The 24247-nt window shown below is 47.0% G+C and overlaps 1 protein-coding gene across 1 annotated transcript; it reads right to left on the bottom strand.

Annotated features, from left to right (window-relative positions):
- Window positions 1-7952: 7952 nt before the first annotated feature.
- On the bottom strand, window positions 7953-9608 carry ZNF648 (zinc finger protein 648). Its single transcript, XM_003785647.1, has one exon. It carries the CDS (start codon window positions 9606-9608, stop codon window positions 7953-7955), a length of 1656 nt encoding a protein of 551 aa, XP_003785695.1.
- Between the last annotated feature and the right edge of the window lie 14639 nt (window positions 9609-24247).

The raw sequence follows: 24247 nt of genomic DNA, 5'->3' as shown, positions 1-24247 counted from the left end.
ATTGTTGTTTGGCGGGTCCGGGCTGGGGATTCGAACCCGCCACCTTAGGTGTACGTGGCTGGCGCCTTAGCCGGTTGAGCTATAGGCGCCAAGCCGGGATTCATTCTTATTCTCTATCTGACGCAGTGCTTATGTCCAGATACTACCTTCAGTATTTCTTCCCACTTCTCAAAGGATCCCCTTTCCTGGGCCTTGGAGTTTAAATGGCTCACTTGGCAATGGGACAGAAGACAGAGGGAACCTGTAAATAATTGGACCTCCACCAGCCTTAAAGGGCAACTATGGCGGGGGTTGGGGGGATGTGGTGATAGGACACAAAGATGTGTTTCCACTTGATGACCTCTTTCACAGTCTCCATAGGGGAGAAATCAGGGCTGACGGGCACATCAAGTGACTAGTCTCTTACTTATTAGGAGCAAGTTGTTCTTTGTATTATTGCCTGTTATCTATTATTGCATTACAAATTACCAACCAAAATTTAATAGCTTAAAACAACAAGCTGGGTTACGTTTATTATTTCACCTGGTTTGCAAAGGTGAGGATTTTGGGAGCAATACAGCTGGACAGCTCTCACTTTGAGTCTTCCCTAAGGTTTGAGTCAAGCAGCCCACCAAACCTGCAGTCATCGGAACTTGACTGGATCCAAAGGAACTTGCAAGCTCACTGACTCAGCTGTGGGGGAGGACCTCCATTCCTCTTCACACGACCTTTCTATAAGGCTGCTCAAGACAAGTAAGCTGGCTCCTTCCAGAGCAAGTGACGGGCAGAAAAAGAGAAAGAAGGGAGAAGAGAACAAGTGCTCTGTGGAAGCCACAGGACCTTTTATTATCTAGACTTGAAAGTTATACAAAATTTTTGTTTTACTCTGTTCATTAGAACCAAGTCACTAAGTCCAGCTCAAACCAAAAGGGAAAAAATTAAGCTCCTTTTGAGACAGAGTCTCACTCTGTCACCCTGTGTAGAGTGCTGTGGCACCACAGCTCACATCAACCTCAAACTGTTGGGTTTAAGAGATCCTTTGGTCTCAGCCTCCTGAGTAGCTAGGGCTACATGTACCCATCACAATGCCTGGCTAATTTTTCTGTTTTTAGTAGAGACGGGGTCTTGCTCTTGCCCAGGCTGGTCTCGAACTCCTAAGATCAAACATCCTCTCATCTCTGCCTGCCAGAGTGCTGGGATTACAGGTGTGAGCCACCGTGCTGGCCATTAAGCTCTGCTTCTTGAAGGGGAGGCATGTCAAAGAATTTGTAAACACATTCTCCGAACCGCAATGATTAAGGAAAATAAAAATGTAGGCAAGCGTGACTTGTAAACCAAAAGGCAGGGGATTTACCCCAGGTCCTCCTTGTTGCAACTAGGCAGCCTACCTCTTAGAAGGGGTACATAGACCTCGTAACCTCTGCTTAACAATAAAAGACAATGGCCATGACTTGTTCATCTTGTCCACTTTCCTGGGAAGGAAAATTGTTACAGACCTTGGGGGGAATATTTTTCAAGAGTTTTCCTCAGCAAATTGCTGTAAGGATTAATTGAGATAATGAATGTGACCCCTAAAAAGCGTTCACTCAATGGTAGTTAGCATCCATTCCCCGAGCTTTAATGACTCTGCCTCTGAAATCTGGTCTCCTCCCCTTGCTTCCTTTCCCATTTGACCTTGACTTCATCTGCACCACCACAATAGACTGTGTTTCCCTCCTTGTTTTCAGCCTCCTTAATATTCTTTGCTTTCCACAAGACACGTATTTCTTTAAACCTTAGTTATAACTTATGTTGTTTTTTTTGTTTGTTTTTTTTGCAGTTTTTGGCAGGGGCTGGGTTTGAATCTGCCACCTCCAGCATATGGGACCGGTACCCTACTCCTTTGAGCCACAGGCGCCGCCCATAACTTAGGTTTTATAGAAGCTCCATTCACTTACTGAACCAGTCTACTAAGTTCCTGACCCTCCTGAGATAGTGAAACTCTGAATTAATTTAACTGAGGTTTGTGTGGTGGGGGAGGTTAAGGGGAAAACAGGGATGAGAGAGATATAAAAATGTTATCCGTGGCTCAGCGCTTGTAGCTCAGTGGTTAGGGCACTGGCCACATATGCTGGGGCTGGCAGCTTTGAACTCAGCCCCGGCCTGCCAAACAATGATAACAACAACATTAAAAAAATATAGCTTGCTATTGTGGCTGGTGCCTGTAGTCCCAGCTACCTGGGAGGCTGAGGCAAGAATTGATTAAGCCCAAGAGTTTGAGGTTGCTGTGAGCTGTGACGCCACAGCACTCTACTGAGGGTGACATAGTAAGACTCTGCCTTAAAAAAAAAATGTTATCCATTTTTCCACAATGAGGAAACTACTGAAATGGTTTCCTAAAGAACAGAAAGAGGGGAATTAATATTAAAAATGAGCATTCCTATCAGCTTAAATAGATACCCTATTCTGGTTTGATAAACATTGAGTCATCCCATCTTTGGCAATATTTTCATGGGTCATTGAGTTTATAGTTCATATTCTAGTTCTAAGTCTAGCATGGGCATCTGCTTGAGTATTCTAGCAATTAAACTAATGCTCTACACAAAATTTCCTTCCAAACAAGATGTTTTAAGGTCTAGTTAGACCTCCAGGCTGATCTGTTGTGTTTATATCCGGGTTATGTGCATATTATGGCTTTCGAAAGTACATGCATTTGGATTATAAAATGCTGTGTAAATACTGAGTATCAAGATTCATTGCTGGTATATTTTTGTGTGTATGGCACAGGCCCAGAATATTTCCTAGTCAGTGAGGTGAAACAATGGTGGGCCTTCAAGGAACCATCACTTTTGAACTCTAGCCAGCTTATGGATAATTTTCCTAAGGAATTAATGATTAATAGCTGTCAACCCAGGCTCTCCCAGACTCATTCTTAAGTAATTTACAAGTCTTCTCCCCGGAGTCATACCATCTTTTCTGTTACCTTCTCTAGAGTTACGGTCATCCCCTTGTAAAATGCATGTCATTGACAACCGTAGCTTATTCTTCTGTACCAAACCGAGGCACCTGGTCCTGTGGGTGAGAATAGTCTCTGGCACAAGCATGCCTAAGTGTCAAATCATTGCTATGCCAGCCACTTTCTAACTATGATATCGTGGGCAATTTAACTTCTTTGTCCTTTGATTTCCTCATCTTAAAAAATGGTGGTAATAATCACTACAAGTTGGCTTTTAAGCATTAAACAGTTAATATATGTAAAACATTCAGAACAGTTGCTGGCATGTACTGAGCACTCTGCAAGTGTTGGCTATTATCATTATTATCTAAAAGATGTGGGTTAGTATCACTGCATTCTCTGGCGAATACACCAGGAGGATTTTAATAAGTGGAAACTTATAAATGAACATTTGTACGGGTTATATACAAATTAATCTTGGCAAACTCAATTGTGGAAACGGCACTAGTCCAGAGAGAAGCTTTAAATTCTTCCCATCAAAAGAATGCCCTGCTCTGATTTTTAATTACATACTAGGGAAATAAGAATTTTTTTTTTTTTGGAGACAGGAGCCTCAAGCTGTCCCCCTGGGTAGAGTGCCGTGGCATTTCAGCTCACAGCAACCTCCAACTCCTGGGCTCATGTGAGTCTCCTGCCTCAACCTCCCAAGTAGCTGGGACCACAGGCACCCGCCACAACGCTTGGCTATTTTTTGGTTGCAGCCGTCATTGTTGTCTGGCGGACCCAGGCTGGATTCGAACCCACCACCTTGGGTGTACGTGGCTGGCACCTTAGCCACTTGAGCCATAGGTGCCAAGCCGGGAAATAAGATTGTGTTGTGATGTGCAGTGGGCTTATAGAAAAAAACAAAAGAAACTTAGCACAATTGGGGGCAGTCATTTGAGAAAGAAAAACCTGTTTTCAAGCACTGATTCTTCTCCAAAGAGAGATGATTCAACTGCCCCTACTTTGGATGGACAGAGTTCATTGGGCAGAATCTGTCCCAAGCCACCTCCAAGCCAGTTGGCTTCACTTCTGTCTGCTCTATGTATTATTCCCTTCCACTGTGCACCACTGTTTGGTCCAATGACCTGTGACTACAGTAATGGGATCACATTTTCCTCTAACACCTACTCAGCATGACCCTTGCAGCTGATGTTAGAAAAGATTGGTTGGGACAATTTTCCTTAAAATGTTTATGGAACATTACGTCCCAGAAATGTATATTGCACCAAAGAGACCCAGCATAAGCTAATCCAGTTTTCCCACCTAATAATAAGTACACTCATGCTTTCCTCAAAGGTGAGCCCATCGTACCCAGATACCGCACTACAGACCTGTATCAACATTCTAGGTTAGGGTTCAGGAAGTTGTGGGTTTTTTTTTTTTTTTTTTTTTTTTGAGACAGACCCTCAAGCTTTCACTCTGGGTAGAATGCTGTGGCATCACAGCTCACAGCAAACTCTAACTCCTGGGCTCAAGCGATTCTACTTGTGTCCCAAGTAGCTGGGACTACAAGCACCCGCACAATACCCGTCTATTTTTTGGTTGTAGCCGTCATTGTTGTTTGGCAGGCCCAGGCTGGATTTGAACCTGCCAGCTCAGGTGTATGTGGCTGGCGCATTAGCCGCTTGAGCCACAGGCACCGAGACAGGAAGTTGTATTGTTAATAAGCAGTGCAGATGATTGCTGTGCAGCCAGGCTTTGGAAAACAAGTCAAAACAATTATAGAACCAAACCCAATTTTTGAATTAGTAAAAAATATATTAATGACCATCTTCAAAAAAGAATATAACGAAAATCCTTCAGTCTTCAAATATTCCATTGATCACTCAGAAAAAAAATATGCTAACATTTGCTCTGTTTGTGGTCAAAAATTCATTATTATAACTTCTCTACCAAAGTAATACTTTTTTTTTTTTTTGGAGACAGAGTCTCACTATGTTACCCTGTGTAGAGTGCTAAGATGCCACAGCTCACAGCAACCTCAAACTCTTGGGCTTAAGCAATTCTCTTGCCTCAGCCTCCCAATAGCTGGGCCTGTAGGCACCCGCCACAACGTCCAGCTATATTTTTTGTTGTTGCAGTTGTCATTGCTGTTTAGCTAGCCTGGGCTGGGTTCAAACTTGCCAGCCTCTGTCTATGTGGCTGGCACCCTACCCACTGAGCGACAGGCGCCACCAATGTAATACTCTTGCATTCAGCCAAAGTTCACGTCATATGGTAGATGATGCTAACTTATCTATTATTGTACTATTTTTGAGTCAGAGTCTTACTTTGTCACCCTGGATAGAGTGCTATGGTGTCATAGCTCACAGCAACCTCAAACTCTTGGGCTCAAGTGATCCTCTTGACTCAGCCTCCCAAGTAACTGGGGCTATAAGTCCTGCCACAATGCCTGGCTATTTTTCAGAGGCAGGGTCTCACTCTTGCTCAGGCTCGTCTCAAACCTGTGAGGTCAGGCAATCCACTCGCCTCATCCTCCCAGAGTGCTAGGATTACAGGCGTGAGACACCGTGCCTGGCCTGTTATTGCCATTTTTATTTTGCCAATGCAGATGCAGAAGCTGAAGCTCCAAGTCTGGTGAATGATGAAAATGGATTATTTTAGTAAGGTTATCTTGGTCAAACAAGGTATGACTTTATAGATTATTTCTCTCTGGCCCTCATGTGTCATAAGAATGCTATTGAGAACTCACATGATGGGCCCAAATCAGGTGGAATCCAAGAGAAATTCAAATTTGGCACCCTTTGGTGGCAATTTTAGGAATATGCTAAAGATACCCTTAAGAGGAAGGCACTATTCCTTCTTGTGGAATATCTTATTTATTAAACTTTACTAAGAAGTACTACTATCTGCCTGCATGAACCAAGGACCCCTGTGAAGTTGCAGATTCCCCATAGTTGAGGTCCAGAGCTAAAAAGTATTTTTTTTTCTTTGAGACAGAGTCTCACTTTTGTTGCCCTTAGTAAAATGCCATGGCATCATAGCTCACAGCAAACTCAAACTCTTGGGTTCGAGTGATTCTCTTGCCTCAGCCTCCCAAGTAGCTGGGACTACAGGCACCAACCACAATGCCCAGCTATTTTTTGTTGCAGTTGTCATTGTTGTTTAGCTGGCCTGGGCCAGGTTTGAACCCACCAGCCTCGGTGTATGTGGCTGGTGCCATAACCACTGTGCTACCGGCACCAGCCAGAGAGCTAAAAACTATTGACTTTGTAAAAATCAATATGTATATCAATATGATTGGGTTTTTTTTTTTTTGAGACAGAGTCACTCAATCACTTTGGGGTTGAGGCTGTGACGTCACAGCTCACAGTAACCTCAAACTCTTGGGCAGAAGTGATCTTCTTGCTTCAGCCTCCTGGGTAGTTGGAACTGCAGGTGCTGGCCACAATGCCTAGCTCTTTTTAGAGATGGGGTGGGGGCGTGTCTCACTCTTGCTCAGGCTGGTCTTAAACTCCTGAGCTCAGGCAATCCGCCACACTCCTGAGCTCAATCAGCCCACCTCAGCCTCCCAGAGTGCTAGGATTACAGGTGTGAGCCATTGCAGCCCAGGCCCCATCAATATGCTTTGAAGAGTGGTTGTTGGTGATGCAAATTTTGAATAACCTTATTAGAGGATAACTGTGAGTCACATAGGCCTTACACCTTGTTTTAATGGCTTTGAAACACATATAAGCCAATTGGCACTTGGGCAAAGGTTGTTTTATTTCATTTACTTGAAATCAAAGCTAATGAACCAGGCAACCTTAAATGAACCCAAAAGGTTTCAACAATCATGGTTAGGCATGTCTAGAAAAATTCTATAGGTCTCTCTGTAAATAGATCAATTCCTCCATAAATGTTACCTGTGACTTAAACCCCTAAGGTGCAAATAGGAAAGAGGCAGCCAGAGAGGAGACACACAGGAATTCTGTGCATGAGACTCTCAGGTTAGATACAGTTTTTAAGTTCCCCTGTAAAGAGAAATAGGCTTCTTTTTCAGATACTAAGGCTATTTTGAATTTCTAGAATAACTGGTTCCTAAACACAAAACACAAACTCTTGTGTTTTGTAGAGAGGCCTTTAAGATAAAGGCCTTCTCTACTTTAGGGCCAAGACTTTAAAACCATTCCCCAGGGGTTAAGTCATTTCAGCAGATACTGACATGACGGGATGTCCCTCTGGGTTTGAGTTACCCTGAAGTAGGCTTTGTTGCTTTGGGAGAGCATGATAGGGACCATTCCTGGCGATTCCTTTAGAAACCAACAAGTTTCTTTCTCTAAAGAGGACCAGCCTGGATGCATTCTCAGGGTTTGCACACGGCTTTGAGGGCAGGCCAGGCCATGCCAGTTTTTTTTCCCCTCACCATATCCTTGGAGCCCCGCAAGGTGCCCAACAAATAATTCCATAAATAATAATTTCTTTTTTGTTTGTTTTTTTTAGACAGAGTCTCACTATGTTTCCCTCAGTAGAGTGCTGTGGCATCACAGCTCACAGCAACCTCAAACTCTTGGATTTAAGCGATTCTTGCCTCAGCCTCCCGAATAGCTGGGACCACAGGTGCCTGCCACAATGCCCGGCTATTTTTTGGTTGTCGTTGTTTAGAAGGCCTGGGCCAGGCTCGAACCCGCAAGCTTCTGTATATGAGGTTGGCGCCCAACTCACTGAGCTAGGAGCACCGAGCCCATAAATCACTTCTGATGGATGGAGCCCCCTCAACTCAACGAACTCAACCAGCTCCCACAACGTTGTGTTACCCTTTTCCATTGCTTATGATCTCTAAGACGCCGAAGAAAAACTGACATGAAACCACCTGAATGCTATCCCTGCAGTTACTTTCTATACTGGAGATGAAATAAAACAAATGGACCACCCATAGGCCAGCGACCCGCTGAGAGGAGAGGCTGACCAGCGAGGCTGCCTGACAGTACCACGTGAGTAGGTCGACAGGGGAGAGTTCCAAGAAGCAAGGTCTGCTGTCTCGGCCTCCCCTGAGAGTTAGCCAGCGGAGCCCTCACTCATCAGACGGAGCCTGAAGAGGTTCCTTCTTGCAGGTGCCATGCTTGGCTCGGTGTCGCTGGAGGTGATTGGACCGGGTGAAGGCCTGGCCACAGTCCTTGCACTGGTAAGGCCTCTCCCCGTTGTGCATCCGGATGTGCTGCGCCAACTCTGAGGCAATGCGGAAGGCCTTGCCGCACTCCGCACAAAGGAAGCCCTTCTCCCCGGTGTGGATCTGTTGGTGCCGCTTCAGGGTGGAGGAGCGGGCGAAGGCCTGGCCACACTGCGCGCAAGGGAACGGCCTCTCGCCGGTGTGGATGCGCTGATGACGCACGAGGCGCGAGGGCTGCGCAAAGGCCACGCCGCAGTCGGCGCACTTGAAGGGCCTCTGGCCGGTGTGCAGCGTCTGGTGCTCGTACAGGTTGGAGGATTTGGTGAAGCACTTGCCGCAGGTAAGGCAGGGGAAGGGCCGCTCGCCCGAGTGCACGCGCTGGTGCTCCACCATGCGGCTGGCCACGGCGAACTCCCGGTCGCAGGCGGGGCAGCGGAAGGGCTTTGCGCCCAAGTGTGTGCGCTGGTGGCGCAGCAGCGACAGCGGCTTGTTGAAAGTCAGACCACACTCGGCGCACGGGAAGGGCTTGTTGTTGCTGTGCATGTTGCGTTGGTGTTTGCGCAGGTCCGAGGAGCGCACGAAGGCCTTCCCGCAGTCGGGGCACGGGTAGGGTTTCTCGCCTGTGTGGGTGCGGATGTGCTTGCGGTGGTCGGAGGACCAGGTGTAGGCCTTGTCGCAGAAGGGGCACCGGTAGGGACGCTCACCCGTGTGCAGACGCCGGTGCTGCTGCAGCGTGCCCCGGTGGGAGTAGGCCTTCCCGCACAACTCGCACGCGTAAGGCTTGCCGCCGCCGCGCGCCTCCGCGGGGCTCAGCGATTTGCTGGGCTTCTGGAAGGCCCCGCCACCTCTCAGGCACCTGTAGGGACGCCCCTCCGCCTGCCTGCTCTCGCGCGGACCGTCCTGGTGCTGGCCTTTCCTGCTTAGGCGCGCTTTTGTCAGCACCGCAGCTGCCAGGCTGGCTGGGGTGGCCGACCCCGGTGCTGGTGTGTGTGTCTCATGCGAGGAGAGATTGAAACTGCTCCCCGGCCTGGGGAAACACGCTGGGAAGTCGTCGTCTGGGGACACGTCTACGCCTTTCTGTTCACTAAGATACTTTCCAGTGCCCAGTAAACTAGATGGGATATCTAAAGCTTCGTCTTGGTTTGCCCTCCTGTCTGCATCATTATCCACAGGCACTGTGTCCCTAGGAGGCTGCCTCTGACCTAACAGCTTGTGTGAAACGCCGCTGGGTAGGGTACCCAGGGTCTTTGACACCTCTCTTTCCCAGCCATCCTTCCCAGGCACCTCCACTGGCCTCTGCCCAATGCCCCTAGCATTGAAGGCGTCAGTGAACGTCGCTTCCTCCTTCGTGGGTGGATGCTGAAAGTCTGGATCATGGTGAGTTACTGGGAAACTGCCCCTTGGACAGGCTGCCACGTCACCAGTGCCCTTTTCATCCCCTGTGTCCTCGCCATCTTCCTCCTCGCTCTCTAAGTTCATGGTTAGCATCTGGCGGTCATGAGCCTCCTCAGTCAAGTTGCCAAGGGGGGATACCTCACCCCACCTGTCCACTTGTGCCATGATGTTCAGACACTTCTGTTGTCTGCTCTTCCTTAGGAAGAACCTTTGCTTGGCTCAGGATACCTGCAAAAGGGGAGTGTGAAGAGAAAAATCACAAAAAATGTACTTAACCACATTCATGACTGAGGTTCTCTCTACAGCTGTGTTTCCCACTGGTCTCCACGCCAGCCATGTTGTGGACCCCCACTGGGGAAGGTGGAGTTGGCCCTGCTGAAAATTCCACAGTCACACTCCTTTGGAGATTCTGGTTGCTAGAAGCCCCGGGGACCATGCTGTCAGAAATAGCCAGGATGGGACATATGCTTTGTGCCAACTGGCCCTACCTTGTCCAGGATGCTCAAACCGTAACTGCTAGCCAAATGGGTCCTCTGTGAGCAAGGGGGAAGGCTTGATGAGACAGCAGGAAGCAAACTGTGGGTCTTCCTTGGGCCCTCTCACAGTGTCCCCTATTTGGAAACAGTCTGGCTCTTGCTGTCCCTGCCAGGAATGCAAGTCCGCCACCTGTGACAATGTTAGCTAGAGCTGCCTTCCAGGCAGTGGGCTGTGTGGGCCCTCTCTCCCAAAGACATGAAGCAACCCTTGGGAGAATGGGAGTTAGTTCAGAAGGCATCAGAGGTGTTCCTAAGAAGGCACTTGCCACCTCTCACTGGCTAAGCAGGGCTTTTTTTTTTTTTATCTATGTGATTTCTGAAGAGCCCCCTAACTGCCAGGAAGGGTAAGTGTAAGCACCTGAGGAGGAGATGCCCATTGAGAGCTTGAACTGTTTTTGAAATATTGACTTATGTTAGACATTCACAGGAATTTACATTCTATGTCATTTTTTTTTTTTTTCCGAGACAGAGTCTCATTTTATTGCCCTGGGTTGAGTGCCTTGGCATCATAGGTCACAGCAACATCAAACTCTTAGGCTCAAGCCATTCTCTTGTTTCAGCCTCCCAAGTAGCTGGGACTACAGGTGCCACACAACTCCTGGTTAGTTTTTCTATTTTTAATAGAGCCAGGGTCTTGCTCTAGCTCAGGCTGGTCTTGAACTCCTAAACTTAAGCAATCCACCTGGCTCAGCCTCCCAAAGTGCTAGTATTATAGGCGTAAGCCACCACACGCGGCCTTCTCTGTCTTTTCTGTTTTAATAGAAAAATAGTGTTTAAGTTACCTTTGGTTTAAATATTTAACCTGTCCCCCCCGGGTATGGTATATTGATCCCATGGCACTGTGTGCTTTTCATGAACCACACATGCCCACTAGGGTATAAGTCCCCTCACTTGAGAAGCATGGACTTTAGGTTTTGACAGCAAGGCATAAGACATTGGTGCCATCTGGGTTTTATTTTCAAACTGATTTTATTTTAGCTTGAAAATGTGGAGAAAGCCTAATAAAGATTGTTTGTGCAAGTGGCAAATTTTATAGGAGTTACTGGAGTGGGAGGCAGGCCAACGGGGGCCTCTCAGGGGGACAGTTCCTGACCATAGGGCTAAGTTTGCTTTGGTCTGGAGAGAACTTTCTGAGAATCTCAGATAGGGGTAGTATTAATAGTTCTCATCTGTCTGAGCACACATTATGAACCAGGCACTAGGTGGAAGACTTCATAGGACTTCATTTACTTCTCCTAGCAACCTTTAAGATACATACTATCATGTCATATTGTTGTTTCTATTTTATAGACCAAGAAACTGAGGCTTAATGAGGTTTCTTACCTGCTCAAGGCCACACAGCTCATAGATAGCAGCTCTGGGGTTTCTCTCTAATTTCAAGGCCATTTCATTGCGCCCTGAACCATACTGCCTCCCAGCTGTGGCCTCCAGACTGAGGCCTGCCCTAGGGCTGGACCCCACCTAGGAGCGGCCACAGCATTGGCAGAGAGAGCTGCTGCTTTCTGCAGGCATCAAAGCCCCTTGTGTTTTCTGGGCCAAGGAACCTTGGCTACGAGGCTTTACTACTGGGCTCCTCCCTGTTCTCGTCGACCCAGATTGCCCTTCACAGAGGGAGAGGCCACTGGCCAGCTGCTAGAGCCAGAACACGTGGTGCAGAGCCCACTGCCTGGGGTGGTCGAGGGCATTAGTCACTGAGTATTTGCCTTCTGAAAGCACCTTCTCTCTGTCTCCAGGACCGCCTTCCACTACCGTCTCAGAAGGCATAAGAGGTGCAATCTTTGTCTTTGATGGGTCTTGTTGCCCTGCCCCCATCTCATCAAACATCCTTCCCCAGGCTCTGCCTCATCGCAAGCCCAGTTACAGTGTATGGATGGAGTGGGGAGCATTAGGCAGGAGCCCTTACTTTCTGCTCTAGGTACAGAAGCCATAGAGGGAGGGAGGACACGTTACAGTCATGACCAGGGTTCAGCATCTCATATCCCTTTGTGCTGTCCAGCCCAGGAGCCGCTCCTCATCCCTCACTGCCCTCTCCCCATCACATATCAGAAGTGGCTGGCATGCCTTTTGACAGGAACCCAGGAGTGACAAATTTTCAGCAGAGTGGATCTTAGAAATTGGATGCATGTGCATAGTTAATAGAGCAGGCGCAGCACTAGCCAATTCATACAATTTAGACTGGGTAGCTTGCTCAGGGGCTGTGGTCCCCAGTAGGGCCAGCAAAGGGATGCTGGATTTGTGTGGAGCTGATTTCTAGGGTCTCATTCCACCTCTGCATCAGCACACTGTGCATGTTCCATGGCATGCACTTTACCCACTCCCCAGCCTACCCCCACACACCCAATTCTCCACAGCCTCTCTTGTTCTCTTCCTCTGGGCCACTGTTGGGCCTCCCTAGGCAGCACACAGCCCTGCACTAGCTAAACAACCCCCTTTCAGGAGTCTGAGGGGGACTGCCTTCTCAGTGGGGAGCCCCTCCTCTGTCTGAAGCACTGTCTCCAGTGCATACATCCTGCTCTCCTCCTGCAGCTGCCAATGCAATCTCTCAACCACCAGGAAAGTCTGGAGGAAGGCAGGGGCCCAGGGTGGGATTTTCTGGCAGAGTCTGCACAAATATACCTGGTCTGGAAGTGGAACACAGGTGCCGTGTTTGCTCTGTGCTGGCCTCCAGAAGCTGTCCCTCTGCTTCCCAGATGTGCTGGCCCCCAGAAGCTGTCAGGGCTCAGCCTTTTCCTGGAACTTTGTGTACTTGCCAGCCACGAGTGGACCAAGTGCAGCCTTCAGCTCCCCCACCTCACACAGGGCACTTTACAGAAGTCTGGACTAATGGCTTGTTCCAGCTCTGGCCCCTGCCCCTCTTCCTCGGTCTTTACAGTTTGTACCAAGTTCATCCCAGGGTGGCTGCCTCCCATGTTCTCTTGTGCCCACCCCCTTCAGGCCTTGCCCACCACCTTGGCTCAGACACAGACAGTTACTTACCTGGGAAATGCAGACAGCACTGTGGGGCTTTCTACCCTGGCTTCTGTGACATGTGGCCTCAACAGCAGGAACCAGAGTTGGGTATAAATCAGCAGAGATGGTGTCTCTGTCTCTTATGCTTTTGTGTCCAGTCCAGCAGCTGCAGAGAGAGCCTGAGGAGGTGGGGCCAGTGCAATACACTCAACCTTCCTGGCTGTATCCAGAGAGCAGCCTGGGAAATAGAGTGGGTCTGCCCTCTCTCACTGCCTGAACCGATCCTCTGCTCCTTCTGCTCCCGCCTCCCCTCCCTGCCAGAGCCAGCCTTCCTCCCTCCCCCACAGTCCCTCAGCCCTCCTGCAGGTGGCCCTATGCCTCCTGCTCACTCTCCTTCCTCCCACAGAGCACACAGTCCATCCTTCACTTCAGTCCTGACATACTCACAGGCCACTGTCACATGTGAGCTTCCTGGTCAGCTTTTTCTCTCTCTGGGAGGCACAACAGAGTATTTACCCTGTACTTCTACTCCCTCTACTGTGGTTCCCACTTTTTGCAGAACTGTGGGTTGAGCAGGAGTGAGGGTTCACAGAATTCTTTGTAGCAGCCCAGTCATTGCCTCAAAGATGCCCATGGCCACTTAACTGGGAGATGGGTCCAGGAAAATAATTTTCTGCCTTTTTTAAAAATTATTAAGTCATTTGTACATAGATCATGAATGCATTTATGCCATTGTGGGATTCAGTGTGTTGATTATTTATACAAATTGGAGTGCTTACATCCTACTAATTAACATAGCCTTCACCTCATTTACCCAATTACATGTTGAGACATTTGTGCTTTACACCTGATAGATCCAACTTGTACTTGCAATATGCTCCATAGGTGTGGTCACCTTATTAACCCTTCCTCTATCGACCCACCCCCTTCTCCTTCCCTTCCCTCCTTCATCCTAGGCTATAGTTGTGATTCATCTTTCATATCAAAGTGTGAGTGATTATTAATTTGTTTCATTGTAGTACTGAGGACATCGGATACATTTTTTTCCGTCCCTGAGATACTTTACTAAGAAGAATATTTTCCAGCTCCATCCATGTACACATAAAAGAGATAAAGTCTCCATTTGTTTTAATGCTGCATAGTATTCCATGGTATACATATACCATAATTTATTAATCCATTCATGGATTGATGGGCACTTGGACTTCTTCCATGACTTGGCAATTATGAATTGAGCTGCAGTGAACAATCTGGTGCAAATATCTTTGTTGCCAAATGATTTTTGGTCTTTTGGATATATGCCTAGTAGAGGAATTGCAGGATCAAACGGCAGGTCTACATTTAGATCCCTGAGTGTTCTCTAGACTTCCTTCATTTTCTGCCTTATTCAAATAGATGCCAGGCATGTGTATCCCTTCTCTTCATCATTTAGCCTGGCTCCCTATGTAGGTTCATTCTGAAAAGAAAGGTTGACCCAGGATAGAAGTTTCACTGTGTTCAGAATTTATTCTCACTCAAGTCTAATGTGCATTTATTAGGATGAGCATTCAGGACATTGAAAGAGGAGATGGACATATGTATGGTACCTATGATGTCACTAGGTGACCAAAAAATATACTGGTTGATAGCAGCATCAGAGTCTGTATTTTTATCTTATCGCTCACCAGCTTGGGACAGTGGACAAGTTACTTAACCCCTGTGTGCTTTAACTCTTCATCTGCAAAATAGGGCTCAGGATAGTATCAGCATCATGGAGGTCTTGGGAGGACGGAATGAGATAAAGAGTTTATAAAAAGCTTAGCACAGTGTGTGGAACATAGCAAATGCCAGACGTGTTAGCTGCCCTTGTTGTGGGGTGAACTTCCACAAAATTAAATGAAATATGCTCTTTTAATTCCAGAAACTGAGTCAAAAGACTTGGGAGTATTATGCGTTATTGTCAAGGCCTAAGCTACTTGGGAAAGCATGGTGGGGGCCTGCAGGCAAGGCTTAACAACCTCCTACATGGAACCCTGACTGTACAGTCAAGTCAGCCTGCCAGATAAGGATTGAAATGACCCATCTGTACAGGGGACATGACTCAAAGGTTGGTGTGAGTGAAAAGAAAAACTCCGTTGTAATGATGTGAGTAAAACACTCCATTGTAACCACGGGGCCTCCAAACCTTGAGAAAACAGTCATGGAGCCTGTTTCTCGGAAATTTAATTGAGTACATAGAAGAAAAAGGTTTTACTCCCCTGTTTATCCTGACCTTTAACTTTAACAATAGAAGTCAGATGATGTATAGTTGTTTTGGGTCTCTGGAGAGGAATAGCGTGAGACTAGTCTTAAGATGGTTGTCTCACTTTCCCGGACTTTCTTCCTTTAGGCTAGTCTTAAGATGGTTATCTCACTTTCCCGGACTTTCTTTCTTTTCTATAGTTTAAGATAAGAATTGAGGATGTTAGGATTATTGATCAATGTGATGTACGTGACTAACTCCCAATAAAAGGAAGTGGAAAATAAAGACATTCAGTGTGGCTTCAGAGGGAGGAAGCAGGCAGCAGGGACATGCCTCAAGGTCTATGAGTCTGAAGTTCTGGAGCAAGGTTCAGATCCTGATGAACATAGAGCCCCTCAAATAAAGCGAAGACTGCAGCAGATGTGAGGCATGCACTATTCTGGCAAGAGGATCCTTAGCAGTCACCTATTTCTTAAAAGGCCATGATGCAGAAAAGGTTGAGGAGGGCGTGGGATGGGAAGAGGAAATATTTAAAGTATTTCCTATAGCAGTGTTTCAGATGGTGCTGCCACCACCCCACATCCGAACTCTGTTGTTTAGAATGTCCCAAGTTGCCTTCTTGTACAGGCTCAGATACCTTTGGCAAGAAAGTACTTCAGTTGTCATTAATTGGTAGAGTGTCCTGTGGAGGTGAAAGCTTGAGCTGGAATGAGTGTGTGTGTGTGCACCCCACTTGTAGCCTCTCAGCAATGATGCATATTCATTGAGCATTTACTGGTGCCAACACCTTGCTTACACAGCACAGGCAGTGTCTCTGTTAATCCTCACCACATTCTGATGAAGTGACTACTACCAGTGTTATCCCCATTTACACACTGGGGATACTGAGGCACAGTCAGCTTAGAGACCTTATCCAAGGTCATAGTCACACTGTTCCTATGTAGTGGAGCTGTGGTTGGAGTCGAGGCATTGGAGTCTGCAGTCTTAACTGCTTACAATATAAGCTTCCCAAATACTGTTCCTTGAAGCCTGCACACTTGGTATTTGCCTGACTTCCCCTCCAAGTCTTCCTAGAAACTCTTAGTCTAGGGCTGTCCAACCTGCAGCCTGTGGGCCACATGCTGACTTTGTGAGGACAAGTTTGCCAGTCTGTGGTGTCGGATATCATGAAAAATAGGCACGGACCTTTTTTCTGCTAATCAGCTTTGGTTAGTGTTTGTGTATTTAATATGTGGCCCAAGACAACTCTTATTCTTCCAACGTAGTGCCGAGAAACAAAATGGTTGGACACTCCTGCCTTAGTCCTTCCACTCCCAGGCTGCGTGACCTCTATATGTGGCCACTGCAGTTACTGCCTCAGAAGACATTCTGCTCCCAAAGAGATGCTTCCCACAATTGCCTACCCATTCTTGTCTGGGTATGACAGCTGGTTTTTCATTATGCTTTCTTTCTAGAAACTATAACAGATTTATCATGTCTTGGGACCTCCATGTTAAATTGTTCATGTCACTCCTTCATTTTCAGTACATGATGTTTCCATCTCACTGGTACAGAATGGGCCACTTAGAGATAAATGAGACCTGGAGTGGCCTGGACATGGTCCTGGCTCAATAAATAACATCTCCTTGAGTCACCAATTATGAGAGGTCCCCAAGCCATCTTAAACCCTGCTTTGAAGCGTCATGCACCTTTTCTTCCTATGAGGCTTCACTATACTCATAAGTCACATAAGGAGCTGATGAGGCCTCAGAACTGAATTATGCCTCTTACTGGGATCACTGGTCAACCTGCCATTCAGACCCAAGGGAACAAGAATTGCTTTTGTTTTCTGGGTGCTTTTCACCCTTGACAGCACGAGTACATTCCCTGTCTCATTCAGTGTTCCCAGCAGTCCTTCTAAGGCCACAGACATGGAGAGTTGAAGGGGATTTCCCTAAAGGCCACCTCATTTTCCTTCCTTTGAGGATTTTGGGGATCTGTACCATTCTGCCCTTCCCTTATGTTTAGAGACAAGAAAGGGTTTGTTCGTTTGTTTTTTAATTTATTTACTTTTTTAAAAGATGTTAAATTGCTTTAATGTATACCTTGTTTTATTATGCTCATTCATTTGTTATTATTTGCAAGTCTACCTTTAAAATCTGGCTTTCCCTGGTGCTGCCCTAACTGGCTGGTGAAAACAAGGGCCTACCTGACAGTCTTACAAGAGGAGAGAAAAGAGATTGAGGCAGGAGCTTAGTCAACAGGGAGAGATAAAAGCATCTGGCCCCTGCTAGGCACAGTGTGGGAGCTCCGTGGTGCCTGTCAATGGCAATGACATGAACCAGACAGGTGGAGCTCAGTGACATGGTACATGGGCCACGGTAGCCCTTCCTCTTGGGGAAAGCCTTGGGCTCCTGGCTGAGTTTGTGAACTATACCCAATCTAGACCTTGGTTGGGGTTGTGACTCTGAGGGGAACTGAGAAGATTCCCATGATCCGTCAATGAGACTCTGAAGCCAGGCCCCTGTCCCCCGAAGCTTCGCCAGGCTCTGCTACCAGCGGTCATCCCAGTGCTCGGCTGAGCTGCTTCCAGATAATGGGAACTATTGGTGAAGGGCTACCCAGTCTCCTCCCTGCCTCAGCCCTTTGTCATCCTTGAGGATTCATGGAGCAACTATGTATTAAACTGTCTTGAGTAAATTCGAATAGACATGCAGAAAGCAGAATTGTAAGGGGAAACAGGAACTTGGTACACAATCTTGACTCAGAAAAGCCTCGCTTTAAACTCCAGTTCTATTTGTTCAATGACTTTTATCAATTTACTTAACTTCTCTGAGCCTCAGGCTCCCCATTTCTAAAATGGGAATAAGAATACCTTCATGATGAGGTTGTTGAGAAAATAACCTGTAACACTATTATAAAAGTGTTTAGGCCACTGTTTGCCATATGGTAGTTTTCCAGTAACTTGTAATAACTCTTATTATTTTTATCCTACGGCTAGTGGGAGCTTGCTGATGTCTTAATCCCATCCCTGTTCTTCCAGAATGCTTGCCCTTAATTACTCTGCTTCCAGAAGCATGCCATTCTTCCAGCTCTGATGCTGGTCTTCTTCCCCTAAAAGTTCCCACTAAGAGACTAGTCAAGCAGCCTTTTTTGAGGCCAGTAATGTTGCCAGAGCAGTGATATTGTAAACCTGGGCCTTTCTGGTATACTATACTAGGCACACAGGGCAATCACTGACAGGGTGAGAGGACAAGGTGATGAAACCACACTTCAGGACTTCCTGGCACCTCCTGCAGAACAGTGTCAAGCAAAGGGCCTTCTCTTCAGTGACTCAGTGCCACCTGCCCCAGTAAAGGTGCACAGCATGGTTACTGAGCATGTGGGGCTTCTGGAGTCAGGCTACTTGGGCAAATCCAATTTCTGTGACCTTGTCCATGAGAGGGCAAGTTACTTAATCTTTCTGTGCCTCAGTTTCTTTTTCTGTAAGTTACGCCTAATAGCATCTATTTCACAGAGTGGTTGTGGGCATTAAATGAGGTGATGCACTTTGCAGAGTACAAGGGATGGGCAAGCACCCAGTCAAATTTAGCTAGTAATAGTATAATATGGGGTGGGGGACTCACCTGTCTATCCCAAACAGCAGAGCACCCCTTCTGGTTTCTACCTTCTCTTCAAGTTGTAGCCAAGGCTTTACCCTGTTGGTGAGCTATAACCAAGTCCCCCTGGGGCAGTGATTACTGGAGCCCCTTGGGTGAGCTCTAAGACCAGCCCTCTCTGTACTTGTCAAGACCCATGTTGTACTGTATGCCCCTCCCCGGTGACCACCCAGGCCCATGGTGCAGGACGACGAGTGGCAAGCATCAGGATAGGTATCTCTGGAGTTCAAGGAGCCCTCTGGGTACAAGAGGTGGAAGATCCACATTCTCTGTTGGCATAGCAGGACATTTCCCTAGTCCAGGGAATAGCAAACCTTCCCAGGCCACGGAGACTTCAGGCCTCTCCTCCTCCACATTCCATCTCAGCCTTAGGACCTTGCAGAAGTCAAAGAAAGAACACCAGAAATGAGACTTCTGGGAATCTCCTGCACTCCAGGTTTACCTCTGTCTTTGCTGGTCCTTCCAGGATCAGAGATGGAAGACCTGGGGAGGTTAGAAGGAAAGATGCTGCAAATCTTTAATTAATGATCCAACTGCAACAGAACCCTCTGTTCTTATGTATCAGTGACAATCCTTTAACCGAGGATTACTGGCAGCATGGGGGAACTGTTAGAAATTGGGGGGCAGGGGGAAAGAAAGGAATTGATTTCAGAATTTTAAATGAAGAGATTTCAGAAATTATCTAATGCAGAGTCTCTGTTTAACAGGTGTTGCGATACCAGTCTTCATTTATTTGTCCCATCATTCATTCATCAAAAATGTGACAAGCTTCATTATGTCAGTACTTTTCACATTGCAGGACGCAACCTGTAAATAGGATAGGGAATCACTTTAGTGAGCCTCAACCAATGTTGTTTTTAGAATAAGCTAGAATAAAATTGGTATAACATATCAAAGTGTTTCACACATAGTATGGAAAAGTATAGTTTCATGTAATTTTGTTTTAGGTTTATATTCATATGTGTGTAGGGTTATAATGAAAACTACTCTGGTTTGCTTTGATTCTTGGTCAGAAACATTTGAAAAACGCCATGCTTTGCATCAGTCCTGCAGTGCATCATTTGGAGACCTGGATAAGTATACTGATTCCAGAGCCACACTCCCAGAGATTATTCAGGTCCAGGAAGGTCCCCCGATTCTGCGTTTTTGACAAGCCCCGGCATGAGCCACAACTATACCAATAAGCATTGCTCAGAGGCAGAGGCCTAGCGGCCAGCATACGGAGGAAGCAGGCAGCGTCCAGCTTCGCAGGGCTCTGCAATGTGCAGGAAACTCCGAGCTATGCACAGACAATTCTACTATGGGCGGGCATGCTGCAGGTGGCAAGGAGGAGGAATTGGCTTTGCCTGGGCTTCAGGGAAGTCTTCCCCAAAGACATTCCCTTTGAGTTGGTTTTGAAGGATGAGTTTGAGTTTGCCAAACAAAGAAGAGGGCAGGGCCCTCCCATGTCAGGAATTCCTCACAGAGTCCTGGATCCCAGCTGTCCTCTTTAGGTGCCGTCTGCTGCCTTGCCTGTTTCTGGACAGGGCAAGGGCCCGGCTCTCGGGCTCCCCCTCTGGCTCACTGGAACATTGCTGCTGGGGTCCAGCTTCCGCCACAGCTGCTGCGCCGCTCCTGGCTCCGCAATCCTCCCAGGTCACACCACCTACAGGAGCTGGCCAGGGTACAAGGGGCCTTTTCTTTCCAAGGCCCCCATCAAACACATACGCCTTTCCTCGCAGCTGTCTAGCTCGGCTGCCTGAACACAGAGGTAATTCACAGGAGATGTGGAGAGGCGTTTGAGGTTTCCATACAAACACACCTCCCTTTTCCTTTTTCAACTGTAGCACTGATCGTAACTGGAGAGGACCTCTCCACACAGTGCTCTGGCCATGGGTGTGAAGCCAAGTTTCTTGAAAGAAATTTTCTTTAGGGCTGCTGGAATGCAGCATGCCTCTGTGCGTGTGCATTCTCCTGGCCCAGGCAAACTGAGGCCCCGCCCTGCCTCCTCCAGAGCAGTGAGCGTGTCTGTTCTTTGGAATGACCATGAAAACCTCTGGCAAATGTGGCAGCAGTGGGGATAGGCATGGAGATAGAAGCAGGAATAAACACAGTTATAAGTAGGGTATAAAAAAGCAAAGACATGTTTTGCACAGTTTTATGTCATCATATTTGAAAACAACAATGAAACAAATTATGTTTTTGTATATAAGTAAAATTTAAATCTTACATTCATAATAGGAAGGAGGATCAACAGCCTGCTAATGACCAGGCCTCATTAGATGAGAGGATGAGAGTGCTTTGGTCTAGTCCAGTCCTCCTCTTGCAGAGAAAAGAGGGTCCATTTTTACAACCTGCCACCCCTACCCAGGGGCTCAGGCTAGCAGAGTGGTGGCGCAAAGGAGGCCTGTGCTGGGGAATCTGGGAATGTCCAGGCTTCTGCTCTTCAGCCAGGTTTCTTCCTTCAGAAGGGCAGAGAGGATGAGAGATGCAAAGCCCTCTGCACAGAGATGTGTGGTCTTTCCTCACAAGGAGCTCGGGACCTTCCTACAGTGTCACCATCGTGTCTCTGCGGGTAGGATAGTATTGATGTAAAGCTGAATAAGAGCCCCAAGAGCACCGAATCAGAGAAAGGAGAATCAGGTGGGGCTGCTGTCATAGAGGCTGCCGCCTGGCCTCCACCCTAAGGATGCACAGGGCCCCTGCTAGGTGGGCAGTGCTGGGAACAGACCTGAGTCCTTGCTCTAGGGAGGCCCTTTTCCTGGACTTTAGCAGACTAATTCTCCCGGTAACACATCTTTTACTGTAAAGGTTGCTCCTTAGTTAGGACCCAAGGACACTGTCTCAGCACCTTTTCTGGACTTGTGAGCTTCCTAAGTTTTTTCAGCTACATGTTTCCAGGCCATGCACCATCACCTTGGGTGGGTTGCCCTCACCCATTAGGTTTCTTCCTCTTGAAGGGTGAAGGCCTCTTCAAACTTTGAAACAGCCTTACTATGGCCATCTGTCTACCCAGTACAGTGGAACATCCCTAACTCAAAAACCTGAAATCTGAAATGCTCCAAACTCTGAAACTTTTTGAGGGCTGACATCAGGCCACAAGTGGAAAATTCCACACTTGACCTCATGTGACAGGTAGCAGTCAAAACGCAGGTGCACAGCACATAGTTTATTCAATGCCTCCCTATGCCGAGGGGACCCACCTCCTAGGCCCTCAACTGCTTCAGATGTTTCTTGTTAAATAAAGTGAAATAAAGCATACAGTAACCTTTTAATCAAAACACACAAGACACAGCATCCTAAGTGTAGATTGAAAGCCCACTGTTGTTTGTTGTTGCCATTGTTTGACAACTGATACAAGTATTCCAGTGTGCTGTTATCCTGAACATATCATTTTTTCATTGTATTAATTGCATGTCACCTTTTTTTTTTTTTTAGAGACAGTTTCACTTTGGCACCTTTGGTAGATTACTATGGCATCACAGCTCACAGCAACCTCCAACTCCTGGGCTTAGGCAATTCTCTTGCCTCATCTTTCCAAGTAGCTGGGACCACAGGTGCCCGCCACAATGCCCGGGATTTTTTGTTGCAGTTTGGCCAGGGCTGGGTTTGAACCCACCACCCTCAGTATATGGGGCCAGTGCCCTACTCCTTGAGTCACAGGCACCACCCTGCATGTCACTTTTTATTATAAGGTACTTATGTATGAATAAATATAAGAAGATGATATTCAGGTCAGGAATGATGGTGATGCCACACAACCACATATTGTCCACATGCGTGGCTGAGATAGTGACCCCTTTGTTTCATGATGCTCCAGTGTACACAAACTTTGTTTCATACATAATATTATATAAAACTATCTTCAGGCTCTATATATAAGGTGTGTAGATGAGAAACATAAATGAATTTTGTGTTTAGACTTAGGTCCCACTCTTGAAATATATCATTATGGGCTTGGCCCAAGCTGTCAAACAACGATGATGGCTGCAACCAAAAAAATAGCTGGGTGTTGTGGTGGGCGCCTATAGTCCCAGCTGCTGGTGGTGGCAGGAGACTCACTTGAGCCCAGGAGTTGGAGGTTGCTGTGAGCTGTGATGCCATGGCACTCTACCCAGCACAATAGCTTGAGGCTCTGTCTCAAAAAAAAAAAAAAAGAAAAAAAGAAAAGAAAAGAAACTATATTTGTATTACACAGTGTAGTGGCTTAAATGGTGGTGCTTCCAAACTTTCATATCCACCGGACTTTCAAAAGATGACCTTACGATAGCATGGTGGCTCATGTCTGTGATCCTAGCATTCTGGGAGGCAGAGGCAGGTGGATTGCCTGAGCTCAGGAGTTGGAGACCAGCTTGACTCCATCTTTAAAAAAAAAAAAGGTGGGCGGCACCTGTGGCTCAATGAGTAGGGCGCCGGCCCCATATACTGAGGGTGGCAGGTTCAAACTGCAACAACAACAAAAAAGAAATATATATACATAATGATATATGCAAATATTCTAAAATCTGAAACATTTCTGCCCCCAAGAATTTTGGATAAGAGATACTCAACTTGTGTACTGAAAAAAGGCAGGGTCAGGAGTGCCACTTTGGAGTCAGGAAGGCTTAGGCTCAGATCCCTGCTTTGCCACTTACTGGTTTGTGACCTTGAGGAAGCGTGTTGACTTCTCTTGCCGCCTGCCCTATGCAGTGGGGCAGTGGGATACACGTAACAGCACCTCTGTCTCAGAGCTGCCATGCATGTTGTGAAGACATGCATTCCATCATCACACTGAGCAGCGCAGAGCCCAGCGTGTGGATCTGGAGAAGCAGAATACATGGAGAGACCCATAGCTGAGAATAATAGAAAAGAACCGGAGTCCTTTGCCATCTGAGTTCCTAAGCAGTGTTCTGGGCGTAGTTGGTCTGATCATTACAGGGCAGAGAAGATTTGGCTCTTCCTTATTTCTGGTCCTCTTTCTTGGTGGCCCAACAGCTCCAGCCTTGCAGGAAAGCACATCCCCTAACCTCTCAGTGTAAAGGAACACACCAAAGCAGGCTTTTACACAAGCAAGGATGATATCACATCTTGCCTATACTGTGTTTAGACAGCTGGACTTTGTGTAGAGAAAGATGCACCCCAACAAAGCCTCAGCCAACCTGTCAGGAAGCTTTGGAGCAAATGTTTTTTTAGAGACCAAGTCTCACTTTGTCACCCTCGGTAGTGTGCTGTGGTGTCACAGCTCACAGCAACCTCCAGCTTTTGGGCTTAGGTGATTCTCTTGCCTCAGCCTCCCAAGTAGCTAGGACTACAGGCGCCTGCCACAACCAAAAAAATCTAAACATAAAGCAAACTCCAGGCCCAGATACACATGTATCTTCAGTGGTAAATTCTATAAAGACATGTTGCTAATGGAATATTGTGAGGTGATGCATGTAAAATGCCATGAATGTCCCTGAAACTTTCTTTATTCTCAACATTTGTTAAAGTCCCATGTAAAGG

The sequence above is a fragment of the Otolemur garnettii genome, unplaced genomic scaffold (assembly GCF_000181295.1).
Source record: "Otolemur garnettii isolate 467f Iridium unplaced genomic scaffold, OtoGar3 scaffold00016, whole genome shotgun sequence".
In the NCBI taxonomy this organism is placed as follows: domain Eukaryota; kingdom Metazoa; phylum Chordata; class Mammalia; order Primates; family Galagidae; genus Otolemur; species Otolemur garnettii.
Note: the sequence above shows the minus strand (reverse complement) of the source record. Positions and strands in the feature narration are given on the sequence as shown.

Bases quoted from the DNA above. Each gene is read 5' to 3' on its own strand.
- ZNF648 (XM_003785647.1), bottom strand. From the start codon at position 9,608: ATGGCACAAGTGGACAGGTGGGGTGAGGTATCCCCCCTTGGCAACTTG.